Source organism: Chamaea fasciata, unplaced genomic scaffold (genome assembly GCF_029207755.1).
Source record: "Chamaea fasciata isolate MVZ Bird 193981 ecotype frontalis unplaced genomic scaffold, bChaFas1.0.hap1 SCAF_8, whole genome shotgun sequence".
NCBI classification, from domain to species: Eukaryota; Metazoa; Chordata; class Aves; order Passeriformes; family Sylviidae; genus Chamaea; species Chamaea fasciata.
Window position 1 is genome coordinate 13,830,144 of NW_027094093.1, and position 19,151 is coordinate 13,849,294.

Genomic DNA, 19,151 nt, shown 5'->3' on the forward strand with positions numbered 1-19,151 from the left:
GTGCAATATACAAAGAGACAGATGGGGCTAGAGCTACAGATCCTTTTAATGCCTCAGTCTTGCGGAGAATTGTGATAACGCTTTTTGAAATTAATGCATGCCTCTAACTCCTGCTGCTGCTGCTCAGTAACGTGTAATATGTGACGGATAAAGTAGCTGTTCCAAAAGCTGAGACTAAATGCTTGAAGAGCCACTGCCCTAGAAGAAATAGAAAGGATATTTCCCTAGAGAAAACTACTCAGCTGTGTATTTTATAGAACAAGTCATGTTGAAGGAGAGATAGGATAATTGCATTGATTGTTAGTAGGTGATAATTAATTCTGTAGAGAAATACGTTTAGTTTTGTGAAGTCTAGAATAGGATGGAAACTCTTCATTTTGTAATGAGAAAATAACTGTGTTTTGCTTGCAACACGAGAAGCTGCAATGTCTCCCTTTTAACATTCTTACGGTACCTACAGGAAGGCAGCACAATGAATGATGTTAAAACAGAAGTTCTGTGGTGGGACTGAACGCCAGACAATTGCACATATGACATATAATTCCAGAAAGCACAGAGTAAAAAGGGACCAGAGAAAAAGTACACCACGTTCTTGAACAGACTTTTACATTACGCATTTGAATGGAAAAATGTAGAAACCAAAATTGCAGCTTGATTTCTCTTTATGGAGTGTTAGGAAATGGAACATAGAGAGCAGAAGAAATGATATTTGAACAGTATTTAAAGTGGATAGGACCAATAAAAATAATCTACACACCAACTGTCTCAGAAGTTTGCTAGATTCTTTTATTCTTAAAGGAAAAAAAAGAAACAACTTGAAGAATTTTTGTATTTGTTCCTTGGGTGATCTACTGGCCACTGATTTTAGTTTATAAAAAAAGATCTTAGGTATATGTAAGAGATCTGTGAGGAGTAAGTAAAGCAAACAAGTCAAAGCTCAATAAACATAGGTCCACATGTTCATATAAAATTTGTAGGTGGCTTCAAACAGAAAACTTTTCAAAGTCAGTTTTCAAGAATCTGCATAAGTGTGCAAAAGAAAGATCAAATGCTACTAAAAACAAGATTATAAGGGCTCAATGTACCTAAAACAATTGACAGCCAAAAAGTTGTACTCTTGCCCCTCCAATATTCTTTGATAGCAGTGAATTCCACTGATATTTGGTAAACTGCATGATGTTGCAATGTTTGTAGTAATTTTTCTGAACAGGGAAAAGCCCAAGGGCAACACCCTCAGCTTCTTCAAGTGGACAAGATCATTTCTTTGAAGCTTTCACATTCCCAAAAGAGAAAGTTGAAAGAAAATTTTTTCTTCCCAGGAGTGATAGTATTACAAGACATATGAACTATTCCCTGATTCAGAAAGAGAATCCAAGAACTTCACAGGCTTAGGAAAGATGCCAAAAAATTTAAAAAGAATTTGTCTACTAAGTTCAGGAAAAGGTCTTCAGATAAGGAAAATCCACACCAGAGAACTAAAGAAGGACACCAAGTTGTACAGAGAAAGAATACCATAAACAATCAGGAATCTCATGGCTGACCACCTTTTACATGAATTCAGCTTCTTAGATCTATCAATGGAATGGGAAAGGGCAATGTGCAGTGTGCTCTGAAGGGGCAGTCTGAAACTTCAGGATTTTTTAACATCAGAAAACACTGCTGAATAACTCAAGTTTTTTAGGAAGTTTAAGTTTTCTCATGTCAGCTTACCCACAGCTCATGAAAAACTACAATCTTACGTGACATTGCCTTGGAAGCCTTTTTTTAATACAACAGCTGCAAGTTGTACAGTGCCATGGCATTGTTGGCAGAACTTATTTAGTAAGCAGGTACAGTAATTGCAGCACTATGGATTAATGGCTTTTATTATTATCACCTGAAAAGTTGGAGAAAAACCAAATTATTTCTCCTGCACAAGCACAAGAAAAGGAAAAGCTGTAACACTTTTTTTTACTCTGCAAAATTTTTTTTAGGGCTGTCTTCAGTATTCCAGGTAATGGAAGTGTAACTCAGAGCAAGAAGAAAAACCAAAGAAATACTTGTTTTTCTCAAAGTGTGTATTGTTAAAGTCTCTACACTCCATAGGAGTGCACTTCCACTTATTTGAAAGTGCATTTTCTTCAATTTACAACACCTGTACTGAAAAATAAAGTTACAGCTCTTCCTGGGAAAGACTTGGCTGCATACACTGCCTGGCTAAGAGCAACCCCTAATTCATCATCGTTCCATCCTGGAGTCAGTGCTTACAAAGTAATACCTCAACTTGCAAGTGTCTTCATCACCACAGTTTCTGGAAGCTGATTTCATTTACTGCCCATAATACTTTCAAGTGGCTGACTTTTTCTCCAAAATAGGAGGACAGCTTACCCGATTTGTGTCCGGCCAACGAACCAACTTTGCTTTCATCTGCCACTGGAGAAATAAAAGAAAAGACACAAAGATCAGAAACTTATTTAAATTCACAAGCCTTTGAAACACTGTCAAATTATTTCAGACACAGCATCCTGAATCTTTAAATTATAATAATTTTTTAAAAAAAGCCTTTCTTTACCTAATCCACATGGGGTGCTTCAAAGTCCAAATATCTGAATCAAAGCCCTCTGAAACCAATAAAAGGACTACCAGCAGTCCTTGTGGGTTACAGATCAGGACCTCAGAACTTACACACTCAAAACTGAGTTGTCAGAAGAGCAATTGCACTTGTAAATAACTCATCTTGCCAGACAAATCACAGGGCATAGGAGAGTTGTAACATTTTCAGATCAAAGACCTCAATTGTAAAAAGAATCCAGATGTGGAAACCTTCCCATCTGCAAGACATCTCACTGACTCATGGGGCCTCTGCAGATAATAAGGTCTCTCAAACCCTGATCTTTTTAAAGGCTTATGCATTTTTTGTATGTTAGATTTTATTTTGTCTATAAATTGTAACTTTGTAGTATTTCACAACATCTTATAAAGAAAGATACTTGCAGTAGCAACAGTTTGCAGACAGTAGTGGAGGAGCAAATTCTGAATGTAACAGGAATTGGAAGTTCTGTTCAGTAACTTCAGTTTATTATCATATATCTCAAGAAACTAATTAAAATACTCTCCTGGAGGGCTGAGGGGAAGAACCAATTGCTATTTCTTAAAATGAATTCTATGCAAAGAAACAGTGGTAAATGTAATGTTAGGGATGATAAAACAAGAACAGGAAATGAATGTTAGGGTTGAAAGCTTATCCTTCAACTCTGCCGGCCCAAACACTCCCTTATAACTTGCCTTAAAACATAATCTCTTTATATGATAAAATAAATTGTCAAGTCATACCAAAAATTCCATAAATGCAAACTTAAGCTCTGTATAGTGGTCACTATAGAGAGTTTACATAGAGGGGTATCTGCCATGATACCAGAACCTGCTGTTTTCAACCTAGGAGAGAGCAGTACAGTAGTTACTGACATTGAGGAGTTACTACTGGGAAAATAATCACAGTAAATATTTTCTCATATTGCCTCCCCACTTCACATTTAGGGAAGGTTTTACCCTCAAAAATCAACATCAGATTCAGGACTGGGATTCACAACTGGAGTAATGAATCCAAAAATGACCACTGTATCTCTTCTCTACTTCTGTGATCTTATTGTCACCTGATCATCAGCAAATTGATATAGTGTAGGGGTTTTATGGGACATAGGTGCTAATAAAGGAAGACTAATTCTGTTTGCAGCATTATGTAGGGACTCTGCTAAACAAAATGGCAAGGAGAGTAGTCAAAATTAGAAATGCAACCAAAACTCAAGGAAGTTCTGCACTCCTTGATCTTTCAACTTTTTTTTAGTCCCTGGAAATGATAACTATTGAACTCCTTGCTAAGCAGTTTGATCTTGCAATGCAAAATGACTGGACGAGGATTTACTATAAGGATAGTTCAAACTCCTTTTCCTGCTCCCTCCCCCCAAATTTCTCTCTAAGCAAAACAAATGTGGAAAACTTTGGTCCTAAAGGTTAGTGATTTGACAAGTTATGATTGTGTGAAAACAAGGGATTATAATGGAAACTGATTCACAACCTTAATTATAGCAGTCACTAGTGGCAACCAGGATAATGTATGATAATTACTTGAAGCAGGTAATACTATAGTACATAGGAACTTCAACAAAAAAGACAAAACCCAAGGTTCACAATATCTTTTTAAAGCTATGCTGATGACTTGGTTTGCCTGAAACTAAGTTTTACATTATTAAAAGGGATAAATCCATTTAACTTAATCATACTTTACACACCAGCTTCACATACAAAAATTAGATTTTAATACTGGAGGGGAAAAAAGGAAGAATAAAATGATTAAAAAATGAAAAATAATCTTACCAAAATACAAGGTTAGCATTATGAGTTTAAGCACACGCATGCACAAAACCTGGGAAATGCAAATATTAAAGTTCTGTATCAAAGTTTGAGCAAAATACGTGTGCACCTCCACAGGGTAGTTTTTATTTCATGGGTTATTACGCTTAGGCAGGGCCTTCTAGACTGGCCATCTTTCATTAGACTGAACAGAAGTAGCCCAGAAAAGTTCATTGGATAAGAATTCCATTCCTTCCCTTGTTTCCCCTGGAAACAAAGAGAAGACAACAGGAAAGCAAAAACAAAAACCCAAACTAGAAAAAGGCTAACAGAAGATAAATACTTTGTATGCCAAGGTTTGTAACTAAAATATTTGTAACTAAGTATTTCATTTACGAAGTACAAGGGACATCCTGTTCCACAAAATACCATTTGAAAACACTTCTTTGCAAGTTGTGCAAAATTGATACAAATATTCAGTTATGAGAAAAATAGTCTTTCTCTAGTTCCTGGCCTTTGAAAAAAGGCAAGAACTAAAAGGAAATTTCTTTCCTACCACTCTACTCGTTTCGGTCTGTCTTTGTAGAAAATCACCTGGAAGATTTTAAACAAGGAAAAAATACCATCTACTCTTAAAACTCAAGTAAAAAAAAAAATTAATTATTTTTATACTGCAACATCAAAAAGTAATTACTTTGCAAATAACTGAAATATTTCAGCTCAAGGAGATCACACTTAGGAATGCACAAGTAACTATTTTTATGAAGACACTAGAATTACTGTATATTCTTGAGCTAGAATTATTAAATGCATAACATCTTAAAAAATTTGAAACCATCTAATTTGGGGACTCCAAAGAAAAAAAACTCAAACAAAAATCTGGGAAGGATTCATACAAGAGAAGAAACAGATTCACAAACAAGAAGATACTTCTCCTTAACTTGTGAATCAAATACTTCACATTGTGAAATGTCCCTGGAACCACAGGGATTCCTTAGTTCATGAAGTTATTAATGTTTGTCCATAGAAATCACACCAGCTCTTTTAAAGTAACATCTATTATTTAGGGACCACATTTTCACCACAGAAACCAGTTATGAATTCGCTGTCAGTACTCAAAGTAATTGCTGAAATAAAAGATGAAAGAAGTTCTACAGCTACTTAAGAAAAACATGGATATTTGGGGGCCTAGCAAGACCACAGATTATGAACAATGGAATATTACTAAAGCAAACAAATCTGCCCAGCTGATAGCAAACAACTGATACTGTTTGTTTTTTTGTTTTTTTTTAAACTATGCCAACAACCACTACAGAGAGTAAGAAACCTGATCTCTTGATGCCATGGATGATCAGAGTTTTTTAGTATTTTCTATGGTAATACTCTGGAGTGCTGTTTTGCTTCAATAAAACAAGTAGTACTGCGTAGCAACAGTAAAAGCACCAAACATGCCTTGGTGTCCTTCCACATAATGTTCTGACTGTCATTTCTGTGCCCTGCTCAAGGTAACCATTTCATTTGAATTGCATGATTTCCAATGGTTTAGTGCACTACAACCTTCTGTACTTCTCTAAGTTTCTGTCACATCCAGTCCAGGCTTAGAAACAGGCCAACAATCTAGCTCCAAACTGTGGTTTAGAGAAGCACAAATCAATGCTGCTGCCACTTGTCATAACCAATTTTCCTCATTTTGCCCAGCTTAATTGCTGAACCACTGCATTATTTTTTCCCAAACCAAAGAGTTACTACCATTCACAACATACACGGTGCAGCTATTCAACTTAAGTGAAGGATCAGTTTTGCACATTGACTAAGAGCTACTAAAAAAATCTTCTAAACATGTGAAAGTGTGTTTCTGCTGGACAAACTGACACGTACCTTTGAAGACCAGCTGCAGTTCTGTGCTCAGAAAAGAAGCAAACAAGGATTAAAATTACAGTTAATGAGGAATAATAATATAAGACACTGAAACACAAAAGAATTTCTCAGAAAACACATTTCCTAACAAGTACCTTTGTTAGTTAATAGGAAGCCAAATATAAATTTCTTATTGTACATGAATCAGTTCACAAGGGGTGTATTCCTAAACTACATATATATATGATGCTTCCACACTTCTCTGAATCCATCAGTTTCTATGGTATAAACATATGATAAGAAAGCAAAGCCTCAAATAGGTCACTGTTTTTTCCTGGTGAACTGTATCCTTACTCAGCCCTTTCATCATTATGAAGACAGTGCATCATCAATTAGTTTTAGTCAGTGATAGTGCCAAGGACATAATTCTCCTGCCGGTTTGATTTTCTGGCTGAAGTGTTTCACCATCTAGGAGCAGCATAAATCACTTGAAGAAATGGTGTCAATTGCTATCTCACAACTACCATTTAGAAAATGCTGCTTCCTATTCTAGGTTTGCCCTGAAGTGCTACATACAAAGACAACAGGCAAAAAAATCTACAGTAGCAATAAAATGTGTGTATCAGGAAGGGTAAACTTGCACTGGCTTAAAATATGTTTGTTCAGGAATTCCCTCTCCTCACCTTTCTTCCACATAAGGGCATTTGTTCTTGGATGACCTAGACACCTACCAGACACTCACTCTTGAAGCTTTAGGAGTCCTTAATAGATTTCTGCTCACTTTAGTGTCGAAAAGCACAGAGACTACCAAAAAGCTTGCACAAGGGCCAAGGAAAAATTATAGTTATGAAGTAGGAAATAATAAAGAAAGGTAAACCTTTTCCAAAATGGCATCTAACACAACATTTGGGATGCCTTGTTCAACACACTCAAAGACAGGAATAAATCACATCCAAACCATGATTCTGGATTCTTTTTCTCTTCTGTACAAGGTTTTCTCTAATTAGATTTTTCAGAACAATTTTGTTAGAAGTGATTTAATACTTCAATTCAATTGTATTCAGAGAAGATCCCCAAGGGATACATCTTGTGTGTCAGCACATGAGAATGAAAGTGCTTAAGCTTGCATTTGCTACTTCTACTACTTGTTGAAGAACCAGCAGTACAGTTGGAGCTGTTCACTGGGCACATTTAGCTTTAAACGGAAATTTTTCTCCTGGCAGAAAAAACTCCCATTGTTTTACAATTTCCCAGCTAGCATGATACAAATTTCTTCATCTTCTTGTAGTGCCATAACTACTCCTTCTTGAAGGTTACACTGTTAATTGAGGCCATCACGGCTTCTTTTACACTTTTGTTGTCTTTTCTAATCCTCTCTCACCTCTGTTCCAGAGAAACCATACTAGGCTAAAACTCCCCCGCTGCACGTCTTCTGCATGTCATTAACACTTCTTCCAAATTCCTAGGGTTAAGCTACGAGTTCCTAATGTAATCTGTCATTCACTGATTGAAAACATTGATAGGGAACAGATTTAAGACAAAGTTTACACAAAGTATTTATACCAGTGTTCTTAAAAGTTACTTCATTATCATCTTTACTTCCTTTCTTATATTAGCTATACATTAACTTAATTACTATTTTCTCCCATAACACTTTAATAATCTAACTGCATTAACAGATCCACTCAAACTTAGCACTGAAAAAATACCACCTCAAGCATGTGTTATCATGTTCTCCGCTGTGTCACCATCACAACTTGTACAATGCTCTCAGTCTGCTCCACAACAAACTTCCTTGCGTCCTAGAGGATTTCTACAAAACCAGTTGTCCAAACAGTTGATATGCTCTTTTGCCCACTTCTGCCTTTAAGCCACAACTCACTGTCCCCTCAACTGCACTGATTTGGTGCAAAACTGGGTAACAAAATTAGCCTTGTTAAAAGTCTCTCTTTTCATACAGAAAAAACCCCTAATTTCAGTCTCATTTCAATTCAGTTAACAGTGTACCTATCACTTAAGAAACGATTTTGTTTCATTCCTGACTTACAGATCTTACAAAGAGAAATCTGAAAGTCATTTAAACCACAAAAACACCATTGTGTTCATTTGTAAAAATTGATTCTGCAGAGAGCCTCAGAAAACACACATCTAATCCGACAGTACTAGAAAGCTACTCATGATATAAGTTAGAATAATGTTAAAATCTCTTTTGGCCCTTGATACCAAGGGCATAATCACAGCCATAAATGATATAGGTTTTCCTTAACCCATAACATTTTTGTTTTTGAAAAGTCTTTCTCTTCCAAAGATGATTTTTAAGTTACTGTTGTAAGCCAGTAACATTGGCCTACAACAGTCTCAGAATTCTGATGTCTTCTCCATTTCCTCATTAATGCTCTAACAAACCTAACTAGCTCCTAAATGCAGTTCTCAAATTGGTTTCAAGTCAAAGTAAACAAATAAATGTATTCCATATATACAACACGGTTAACAAAACAATGACTTTAAAATACCAAACTACTTTTTGTGCCACTGATCCCATCACTCTCACTAGGGACCTCCCAAATGTATTCTGTTAATTGTATCTGAATCCAAACACTGCTTGAAAGACCGATCTTCATTAGCTCTGTCTGGTCCTCATTTGCCCATGTCTTGGGATATTTATTTCAGTTTACAGAAATTACACTCAGAGTAACAATAATCTACTTCAGAGCAAAGCATGAAGCAGCTAATAGCATCCTGATTGCATTTTCCACATCCTTCTGGATATGGGACACGGGTTTCCCTTTGTTTTGAGGCATTTTAAAACTATGAACTGTAATTGAATGCATCCCTTCACTAACAAAGATATTAGCATTTAGTTAAATACTGGCTTCCTTGCAGAATACTCCATACCTTACACCTTGCACATTTACTTGCTAATTATTCCTAAATAAGTAAGTTGCCTGATATTTTAATAAATATGCCCCAAGGTTAAGGGACTCCAAGTATGTCTAATGATGTTTCAGCAAACAATATTTCACTCACATTTCAAATCAAGTAAAGGACATACCCATTTCTTCAGGCTATAGAGCTTAATCAGTTTAAATTTATGGGGTTTTGCCTTTGATGGGGGAAAGAAGAGGGAATTAAGCAGCACCTTGGGATAGTGGTCATGGGTTATTATACCAACATCCTCAAATATAAATCTACAAAGTTCTTTGCCTGAATTGATACACAACAAAATTGCTATATATTCATATTATTCAATTTCATGTTGCTTCAGGTTAAAACAAGCCACACTTTCATGTGTTTGCATACTATTCCCATGGCTGTAGTTTTAACAGTACATTTATGCACAGCCGAAATCACTCCTGTGCATAAAGATTTATGGAAAGTAAGGGTGTTGGAGATAGATAATAAAACACCTTCTTTCCTTTCGTTTTCATAGAGCACACTGATTTACACTTTCTAATGCAACATTAAAAAAATTTCACATTAACATTACAAAAATTACCTTTTTAATATAGTTAAAAGAAAAAACACTACTGAAAATGGATTCTGACAAAATATTATATAGAAATTCTTCTCCAGAGAACTGTGGTAATGTAAGGGAAAATGTATGTGTATAGAAAGTTGTTAAAAGAAAGGGTAAATATCCTTCCAATGACCTATTTAGAAGCCATTGATTTCTTAATTTTGCTGTTAAGTTCCAAAAAAAGGTGTTCCACTTCAGTGTGAAGGAAAAACACAACACTTATTTCCATGATTTTTGATTTTGTTTTCCTGATTTTTAACACTATGCTCTAAGCACAAGTCCATATGCACAAGTTGCATGCAGTGTAACTCTGGTCAGTACAAAGTCAGACTTTGTTTGGCTCTGCATAAATTCTTGAAGTCACAGTTATAAGGAGGATCTTTGCTTTGCTAACACATGGATGGCCATGGCTGAAGAACAAAAAAAAAAAAAAAAAGGCAACTGAGAGGATGTGTCAGGTGCCAGGATCAGCAGAAGAAAACAAGGGACTGTGCTCATTTTATCACCACCAGTTCAAAATAAAAATAGGCAAGGCAAAGAAATATCTACCATAAGACACAGGATATGAACTCTGCCAGTGATCCAGAAAGTGCTGTCATTATCTCAACATAGCAGCAGGGAAGAACATTAAGACTTATAGCTGACATGGAACTAATCTGTAGCCTATTACTCTGAATGAAGCTGTAAATTTTGAGGAGCATTTGATCTCTGTGGAAATGATGGATGCTAAAACAGGGAACCAGTCACCCTGCCCCCAAACGCTCTGCACAAGGACATCCGCACAGATGAGGCAAGTTCTGCTCATATCTGCAAAACCAAAAAATTATCATTACCACTACATGTGTTTTTTAATATTTTTCTTAATTTCTACAGCAGCAACTCAGTAACATATGCCAGTGATTTTTATTTTATTTTTTTAAAGTAGGTTCAAGCAAAAACTAATTAATCTGGAAAGAAACTGAGTTCCTGAAATATTCCAGCTTCAGGTAACACTACTTTTGGGTTCACGTTGTCTGTGAATTTGGCAGTTAGGACTTGTGTCAGTCCACAGGACCCACGCCATGACAGCCTAAACAAGCAGGTGGCAGTGGTTCATACCCTCTACTCCTGTCCAGCTGCCCAGCCAACAGTCCTGATATGCACCAAGTGTCAATAAACTAAACTCCAGCTGCCCCACTGGCAAGTGACCTACGGCTGGATGTGCCAAGTTCCTTTCACAGCAGGGTTTGCTCTGGAGAGTGACAACAACAAATTGATGCACAATGGTAGCAGTACTGAACAGTTTTTCATCACCCATCCTTATTACCTCGTATTATTCACTGAGGATAATAATTTATAGCAATTATTATTTTGTAAATAGCTATTACTAGAAAGCACATTAAGCACTTAAAGGTTCCTGGGCCTAAATATATATAAAACTGAAAAGATAAACATCAATGTTAAATGAGTTTCCATTGTGAACCTGTGTAATTGCAGACTAGTCTTTCCTTAAGAGATTTGCCTCTTGTAAATACATCAGCCCCCATCAACGCCAGGAAAACCCTTACTATATCATTTCACTAGCTCCCTAAGTTAATGAATTTATTAGTTTCACATAAGGTTCACAATCCATAGTAATATCTGGATTTTCTTCTGTTTAAAATGTTACCCATCTTCCATGATCGTTTGGATGGCAATGTCATTAAGCCATCCCCACATTTGTTACCTTATAATTAGGCAATGGGTGCATTATACACATTTCAAAGTGAAATAGAATGTTTCCTAAGTGAGTAGCAGCACAGATTTCACATTTATGCCCTGTATTAGATCAGTTCTGTCGTCTGCTGAATTTGTGATTGTCGTTCTGGGTCTCTAGACCCCTCAGATCTCTGGGTGATTTCACACACCTGTAGAGACACATGGTTCAGTGGTGACTTGGTTTAAAAAGAAAGAAACTGTATCTAAATCACGTGTTCTAAGGTCTCTGAGCTCTCCTCCTGGACTCCCATTCTGTGTTTTTTTCTGTGCATCCTGTCAGATTTATTTTTGAGGGGACTGACAGAACTTGAGAACAAATGAAAAGTAGTAAGTGGACAGCATGCCATGAATACTGGAAAAATAGGATCTAGAACTTTTCAGAGAACAGACATCTCCTCTTTGTTACCAAATTTGCCGGAAGATAACTACCCTCTTTCCTTCTTTTTTTCAGTAGTGCACTGAAATCATTAATGGGTACACAGCTGCATGTTGGGGTGAGAAGTTACTGTTGGTCATGACCGCAGTTAAGTAAGAAGCAAACAAAAAACCCCTAAAAAATAACTTTGCTTTCCCAAAAATCTATCCTGGAATGTGTATTATATGAATCCTCTATTTGGAAGTACATTTTTGTACACCAAACTATTGGGATTTTATTTGTATCTGAAGCACTTCATATTGCAGTTACTTCACTTGAGATTTTCATGTTTCTGTCCCGTTTCCTCTTTCAGACAGTAGCTTCTGCTTAAAGTCTTTCAAAAGGTGGAAGGCCAAACATGGTACTTCACTGCTTGCTAGAGAATGACTGTAGGAGGTCCCAGTTTTCATCTTCCTCAGTCTCATTATTTGCCAAGCTACGTGCAAGGAATTTTACTTCATCTATTGTTATTTATAAAACAAAATGATGCAGATCTTTCATAGTCCCTCCAGTTCCTTACATGAGTGTCTCAAGTAGATTTATTTTCACATATCCAATCAGACTGGTTATTACCCTCTTTATTTTTCACTTTTATAACACAAGGGGACTTTTCAACAGCTACCTTCTACAGGCAACAATTTTTGGAACACTCTAAAAGATACTTCTGTATCCAATGTTTGTTTTATTTTTACATTCAATTTTATTTTAGTTTTTAGTCACCATGATTTAGTGACTCATGTATATTCTCAAAGGATTGCTTCTGGGTGTCAAGAGCAGATTGTGTATAAAATTTTAAATATGAGTTACCTGGTAGTTTGCACAAATGCTCCCATTGCCTAATTTAACACTGGTGCTTGTGAGCATTCTTTCCCGGGACTTCTGTGGGAGCTGGAAGCAAAACCTTCTAAAAGAAGGCTCAGTAAAGTTGGACATTAATTCTTCTAGCAGACTACATATAATATATGTTTTGACTCAAGTCTGTAAACTCAATCATTTTTGAGGAGCATTTTCATTCTTTAAAAAATATCTAATCCATTACTCTTCATCAAAACAGTGGAACAGAAGAGCAAAGTGACCTATTTTGCCTGGTCATGCAGTAGTCTTATAATACTGCCTTAAGACCTTTCTTCAATTAATTCATATCCATTCTTATGCATTTCATGCATTAATAACTGTCTGGCTTTCCTTACGTGCCATTAGAGGAGTATACATATTTAGTGTTATATCAAAATATCCTGTTAAGATGACAATAAAAATCAACAATACAAAACCTAAAACCAGTCTGGAACATTTCACAGAAAAAAAACCTGCAAGGTAACAAAAAGCTACCTTAAAACTATGTATTAAATGAATCACTTTCTATTAATGGTGTACCAAATCTGATCCAAAAAAGCGCACAAATCTGTTATTAAAGATATCCTAATGGTAGTCCTCAAAGTTTCCCCATCAACACAAGAATTTGAAAAAACCCCAAACAAACAACAGATAAAGACTGAGCATGGCCAAGAAGAATTAAAGTAAAAAGAAAACCTTATTTGTTTTTTTTTGAGACTTAACAAGCTTTCTTGAACCCTCATTATCATGGCTTGGTTTTCAGCTGCAATAACCCTTCAAAAGCTTTCCTGGTATTGAAAGAGCCTTTAACTTTCTACTTCACCTCCCTAGAAGATTTCCTGCACAACACTGATGGGTAGAGAACCATAACCTTACACTCTTCAAGCATTTATAAAGATCTGCAGCAAAACTTCAATTTCCTGTGTTTGTCATTGTCAATGAAGAAATAAACAACTTGTGTTAGGAATGTTAGCCTTTGTCCAGTGTAGTTTTACAACCATTTATATTCTACTAAAAAATTAGTTTTGTGATTGCTGGTTTTGCCTTATATTTTAGACATACAAAACTTGCACAGCAATTCTTTCTGCCCATTTTTCCATCATTCCCCCTTTTCCTCAGCTAGGACTTCAATACAATGGGCCTTTACAAAAAAAAAAAAAAAAATCCCAACCAAACAAAACCAAACAAAAAAACAACAAACTTTCTTCAGCTCCAATAAAAAGGGTATTTGCAAATAGCTGCTACAGGAGGCTGACCACTGTCCCTACCACTGTAGCTGCTCTGCAGAACTTACTCCCTGATGTTAGTGTTAAAGAAACAAAAGCAAGAAACAGAGATGGTGCAGATGGGCTAAGGCTAAAAAGCTGACCTATGTGTCCCGCCGGCCCTTCTTACCCAGATCCATGCTTTTTGAGGCTTTCAGATTAATTGATTCAGACTGCTTGGCTGGTGTCAAAGATCTGAAGTTGATTTGCTGATCTGTTAAATGCACTGCTGAATTTATGATAGGGCTGTAGGGAGAAAAAAAAAAGTTATGTAAAATGTTAAGGTACCAGTTCAAACCACAAGTGAACTAATTAAAGAATGCACAAATATATGTGTTTCCTCCTCCATTGCTTACAGCATGCATTTTTTAAATCAGATATTGATCCTCAACTTCCTTTTCTGAGACTTAACACTTTCAGTTACCTGGTTTCTCATCACAGATGGAAATATAAATGTTAATGATTAGTAATAACTTTCTTTTCATTTTGCTTGTTCTATCTAACTACTGCACTTCCAAATAACATGCTACAGAATATTGAAGAAATACTGGCAATGTACCTGGATCAATTCTACTTCATCTGCTGATATAAAATTATTTTATAGCCTTGCACCACTTACGCAGAGGCTGGAGGTCTTAGAGAGCGTGCTATGACTGAAGAATTCCAGGGTATTGTGTTTGGTTGCTTTGATTTTTATTTTTTTTTTAATTTTTTTTTTAAATTCTTTTACTTTAAGGCCACTTCTAAACATTTCAAAACTGCACCTGAGTGAAACTCCAAGTAACTTTCAGCACAAAATGCAACACCTCAATGCAATCTGAAATCTTACGTGTCCCTTTTTGATTAGGAACAGAAAGTATTATTCTTTTAAGTAGTCTTAGGCAAAAAAAGGACTTAGAAAAACAAAAATATTCATCTCCAAATTGTTCAAAAGGTTTAGCTTTACAGTGTCAAAATACTTTCCTAAGTATTTTTATATGCATTCAGTTGAAATGCAATTTCAGTGAAATCAGTGTGACTTGATACAGCAATTCAATTTCAAGAGAACTTAAGCTCTAAATGGAAAAACAATACAACACTGGAACAGTCAGGGTGAGACAAAGGGCCTGTAAGTTCATCATCATTTTAATACATTATTAGCATTTAAGAGAATGTTTTTCTCCTAGCTTGCTGGAAAAATTAGGAATAGATTCTAACAAACAACTGCAGTTGAGAATGTAATGCTGAATTGCATTGATCTGTGAAGACTTGTTTATCATGTCATACATACCTGCCTGGGAGACCAGAAATAACAAAATTATTCTAGTGTAATTACTCTGTGTTAGTGAAAAGAAAATAGTGTAAAAGTCTTGTATGAAGCATTCAAGGCACCCATAATAAAATGTATCTTCCCTTTGACACTACAATCATTTAATGGTAGTTTCTACTCACACCCATGCACACAAGGACAGACACATGGATAAATTCTTAGCTGAAATGCATACTTTCTTAATATCATTGCAGTAGATGCATGGCTATAAAAACTGAACACCCAGCAAATAAGGAAGCAATGTTCAATGTTGCATTTCAGCATCATCAGGGACTGGTTGCATTCCTCATCATCAGCAGGGGTTGAAATTGTGCCTTTGATTTGAATCCTGTACTACTTGAGACAGAGAGAGTATGAGCCATCATGAACTTCAATATGTTTACACCTTTTCCTGTACCTCCAAACTTCTGTATTTATTAAGGAAATTGAAGCTTATAGCTGCTATCAAGCATGTCAGGCTTTGAAAAAGTATCTGAAAAATCTATCCAATACCTCTACAACTGGTAACGTGTTCACTAATTTTTCTCCTACACATTTCAGTTGTTCAGACTTACTGAAAATGGATTTTCTAATCTCAAGAATATCTTTGTGTGAAATAAGGCGATTCAGTTTTTTACACACTGTGTTTGGTCTGGACTTTCAAAGCTTTAAGAGATTTCACACTGCATTTACACATTGCACCCACAGTACAGTTTTAAATTAACTATTATTTTTTTTTAATTGCGATTATGCTTTGGGATTTTTTTGTTTCACTGAACGCAAGACAGGTATCATCTATCATGGCTAGCAGGTATACTGCAGTTTATGTAACACTGAAATGAACAACACACTAAATACTAAAATAACATTCACGGCCTATGTTAAAAGACCTTCCAGGTGACTAAAGAAAGTGGAAAAAATTTTTTAAAAAAGTGGTTTTATAATCAATTACAACTATTATCACAACCAGTACTGAGCAATCAGTGCTGTAACTATTACAAAGAGCTGAAGTCCAACCTGTGATTATAATCCTCATTCAGCAGATCCTCACTAGGATGTGGTGGGAGAGGTGGAGGAGTTTCGTTTTCACCATTGCCACGATCAAAAACTGGAAACTCTGAAACAAAATTTAGAAAGGGGTTAAATGACCTGCAGAAACAACTACATTACACCAGTTCACTGACTGATGACTGGAAGGCCTCAAGCAATGCTGAAGTAAATCACAAATTATTCAAATCCCTAAACTAACTAAACTAGAATTAAAATCACACCAAGCAGAAAATATGCCCCTTGGGATTTTCCTGAAGAGCTGATTTTCAGATTTGCATATATATAATTAAAGGTAAATATAGGGAAACTTTGTACTTCTAGTAAAGCTGAATGCAAAGCACTAATTGCTTTACTCCATTTTAGTGGGGTGCTTTACTCCATTTTTAACTTCTCCATCACTGCATTCAAACTGATTGTAGCTTCATGATGGGGAGCATTTATCACCCTTCATGTACAGAAAACCACATTATCAGCAAAGAGCTCAGAAAAGGAAAAAATTCTGTTATCCTATAGCAAGACAACAAAGAGGCATTTTTTAATTACAGTGTTCACTTTCCTACCATTACTGTAACTCCTTCTTTACCTTTACAAACAGCATCCAGCTAACGCTAGAAAGTTACTTTTTACAAAGACAAATTTGAGCCACTCTAACCATTCAGTGGTTTGCCCCAATAACACTTAAACACCTGGAATATTTAGTAAGACTGCTGTGCTCACTGTAGGCCAGATCATTACTGTCCTGTAAATTAACTTCTCAACCCAAAGGTATTGCCTCAGAAAAAGTCCCTGCATTTTTCAGTGTGGGATGTGTCTTCACCCCTGTGAAACTTAACAGGAAACATGGACACTTCCTTGGGTTTCGATGGCAGGGAAGCACTCTAACAGTATGTCATGCCACACTTTAACTGTTCTGTTGCATGGAAAGTTGGCAGTCTTTTTGTACAATCCTGTCTAAAAGCACTAACATAACCTGAGAGAAAAAGGGTTGGCAAGGAGGGATCAAAGGAGAAAGCAATAGACTATATTTATTTGAAAAGAGCACTCATATAACAAACAAAAAATATTGGGAAAAAAATTCCAACAAGAAGCTCTCCCAAAAAACCAAACAAAAACAAATCCCCACAAACCCACACTATTAACTCAAGAATCCTATAAAATTCCTATTGGCTGGATAGCCTCCTAAAGATGAGAATAAGAAAAAATTGCCCAAACCCTGTATCTCAGGAAAAGTGTGAGCATCATCAAAAGAAAATTAAGAAAAGCAGATGAGGAGGAAAGCTTTAGTGAGACCTTAAAAAATGATTGCCAGTCCGATGTAAAATACAGGTATGTTACCTTACATATACACATGGGCTTCTTGCACTGTAATACCCATTCTTACAGGTTTGACTATAGGAACAGGAAACAAATGAGAAGTAAAAGGCAAGTTCTCACAGGAAAAATAACTTAGAACAGAAGAGGAACTCATACTGTTCAATGATATAACAAATATAACTGCCCAAAGGAAGGAGACTGTGAAGTTCTGCAAGAAGACTGCAGGACATTAGGAAGAAATGCAGGTGAAATTCCCAGTCAGAGACTGCAAAGTGATGCACATGGAAGTAGGGAAAAACTCCTGAGACTGACACAAAGGCTCTTATGGCTCTGGAACAGTACACGAGACGTGCACCGAATTGTTCTTTCAGTATATGCCTAGTGAAGTCAAAGGGAGGCAGTTATTTGCAAGTGCAAAAAAGTCCAAACACTCCAACTAGAATTCAATAGTTAATGGTGTGCCTTGTTTTAAAATAGTGTCTAAAGTTTCATTCTTCCTATCTATAAAATGATGTAATATAATTCAGAAGCACATTGAAAAGGTAGCAAGGATAGTTGGACACAGGTATGAACATTCCTACAAGGACCTCAGATTAAGATTCTTTAGTTTAGAGAAAGAAGCCAGAAAAGGATGATACAAGAGGAGTCTATGAAATAGCAGAAGCTATGCATAAGGTGAAAAGGAAGCTCTCACCGTCTCATGCACAGTAACAAGAAGGCAACTAGTTCAACTATCAAGTAGCACACCTAGGACAAAGTAGTGTTTTTCACAGAACTCACAGCCATGAAGATACTTTGGAAACAAAATTTTAAGAAAATATTAAGAAATGTACCAAAAGTTGGAGATGTATACATGGCACAACGGTACAGACAGAACCTTTGAGTTAGTAAGTCCCTAAACTGCTGATTATCAAAAGTAGGAAAGAGATGTCTGGAAAAAAATTAACTCCCTCCCCCAGAAAAAGAAAAAAGAAACCACACCAAATAAAGAAAAAAACCCTGAAACTCTCGCCCCCCAAACCCACAAAACCCCCGGCAAAGGAAAAAGCATAGAACTACACCACATTTACACTGTGGTTGCAGACTCCTATAGCCATGCCAAGTGACTGGGAATATCATAAGTTAGCTTAACTAACTTAGATTCACCGTAATTGGTACCTCATTTCACCAAGGCAGTTTGAACATGGGTTACCACTGGTATTTTTCTTACAGTAACAAAAGGGTACATATGGAAAAACGTCAGACTTCCTCAGTGAATCGGAAATGATCACAAGGGATTACAGCTCCCAGTAAAATGGGAGCAGGAGCCAGAGCATGAGAAAAATTAACCTAAGGGGCAGTCACTGGCTCCATGTTCAAGACCTCAGGAAATGACCTTAACAGATCTGGATAAATCTAAGCACTGAACAAAATGTATTGAATTTTCAGATATTAAACAGATTAAGAGAGTAAAAAAGAGTAACTCAGGCAGAGGAAAAAATGAGTGCCTATAAGACATACGCAGCATTTACAAGGAAAATCTAAATATATAAAAAATTCACTTCT

General features: G+C 36.2%; 1 protein-coding gene across 2 annotated transcripts in view; it reads right to left on the bottom strand.

Annotated features, from left to right (window-relative positions):
• The window catches only part of PARD3B (par-3 family cell polarity regulator beta), a 393,257-nt gene that overhangs the window by 163,067 nt on the left and 211,039 nt on the right, over window positions 1-19,151 (bottom strand). Inside the window, exons 14-17 of one of the 2 annotated variants that reach the window (XM_066189749.1) lie at window positions 16,260-16,359; window positions 14,085-14,200; window positions 6,208-6,228; window positions 2,368-2,412 (exon numbers count right to left, since the gene is read on the bottom strand). In XM_066189749.1, coding sequence (XP_066045846.1) covers window positions 2,368-2,412; window positions 6,208-6,228; window positions 14,085-14,200; window positions 16,260-16,359 — 282 coding nt within the window. The remainder of the gene's footprint in view (window positions 1-2,367; window positions 2,413-6,207; window positions 6,229-14,084; window positions 14,201-16,259; window positions 16,360-19,151) is intronic. The other variant, XM_066189748.1, reaches the window with a different exon arrangement.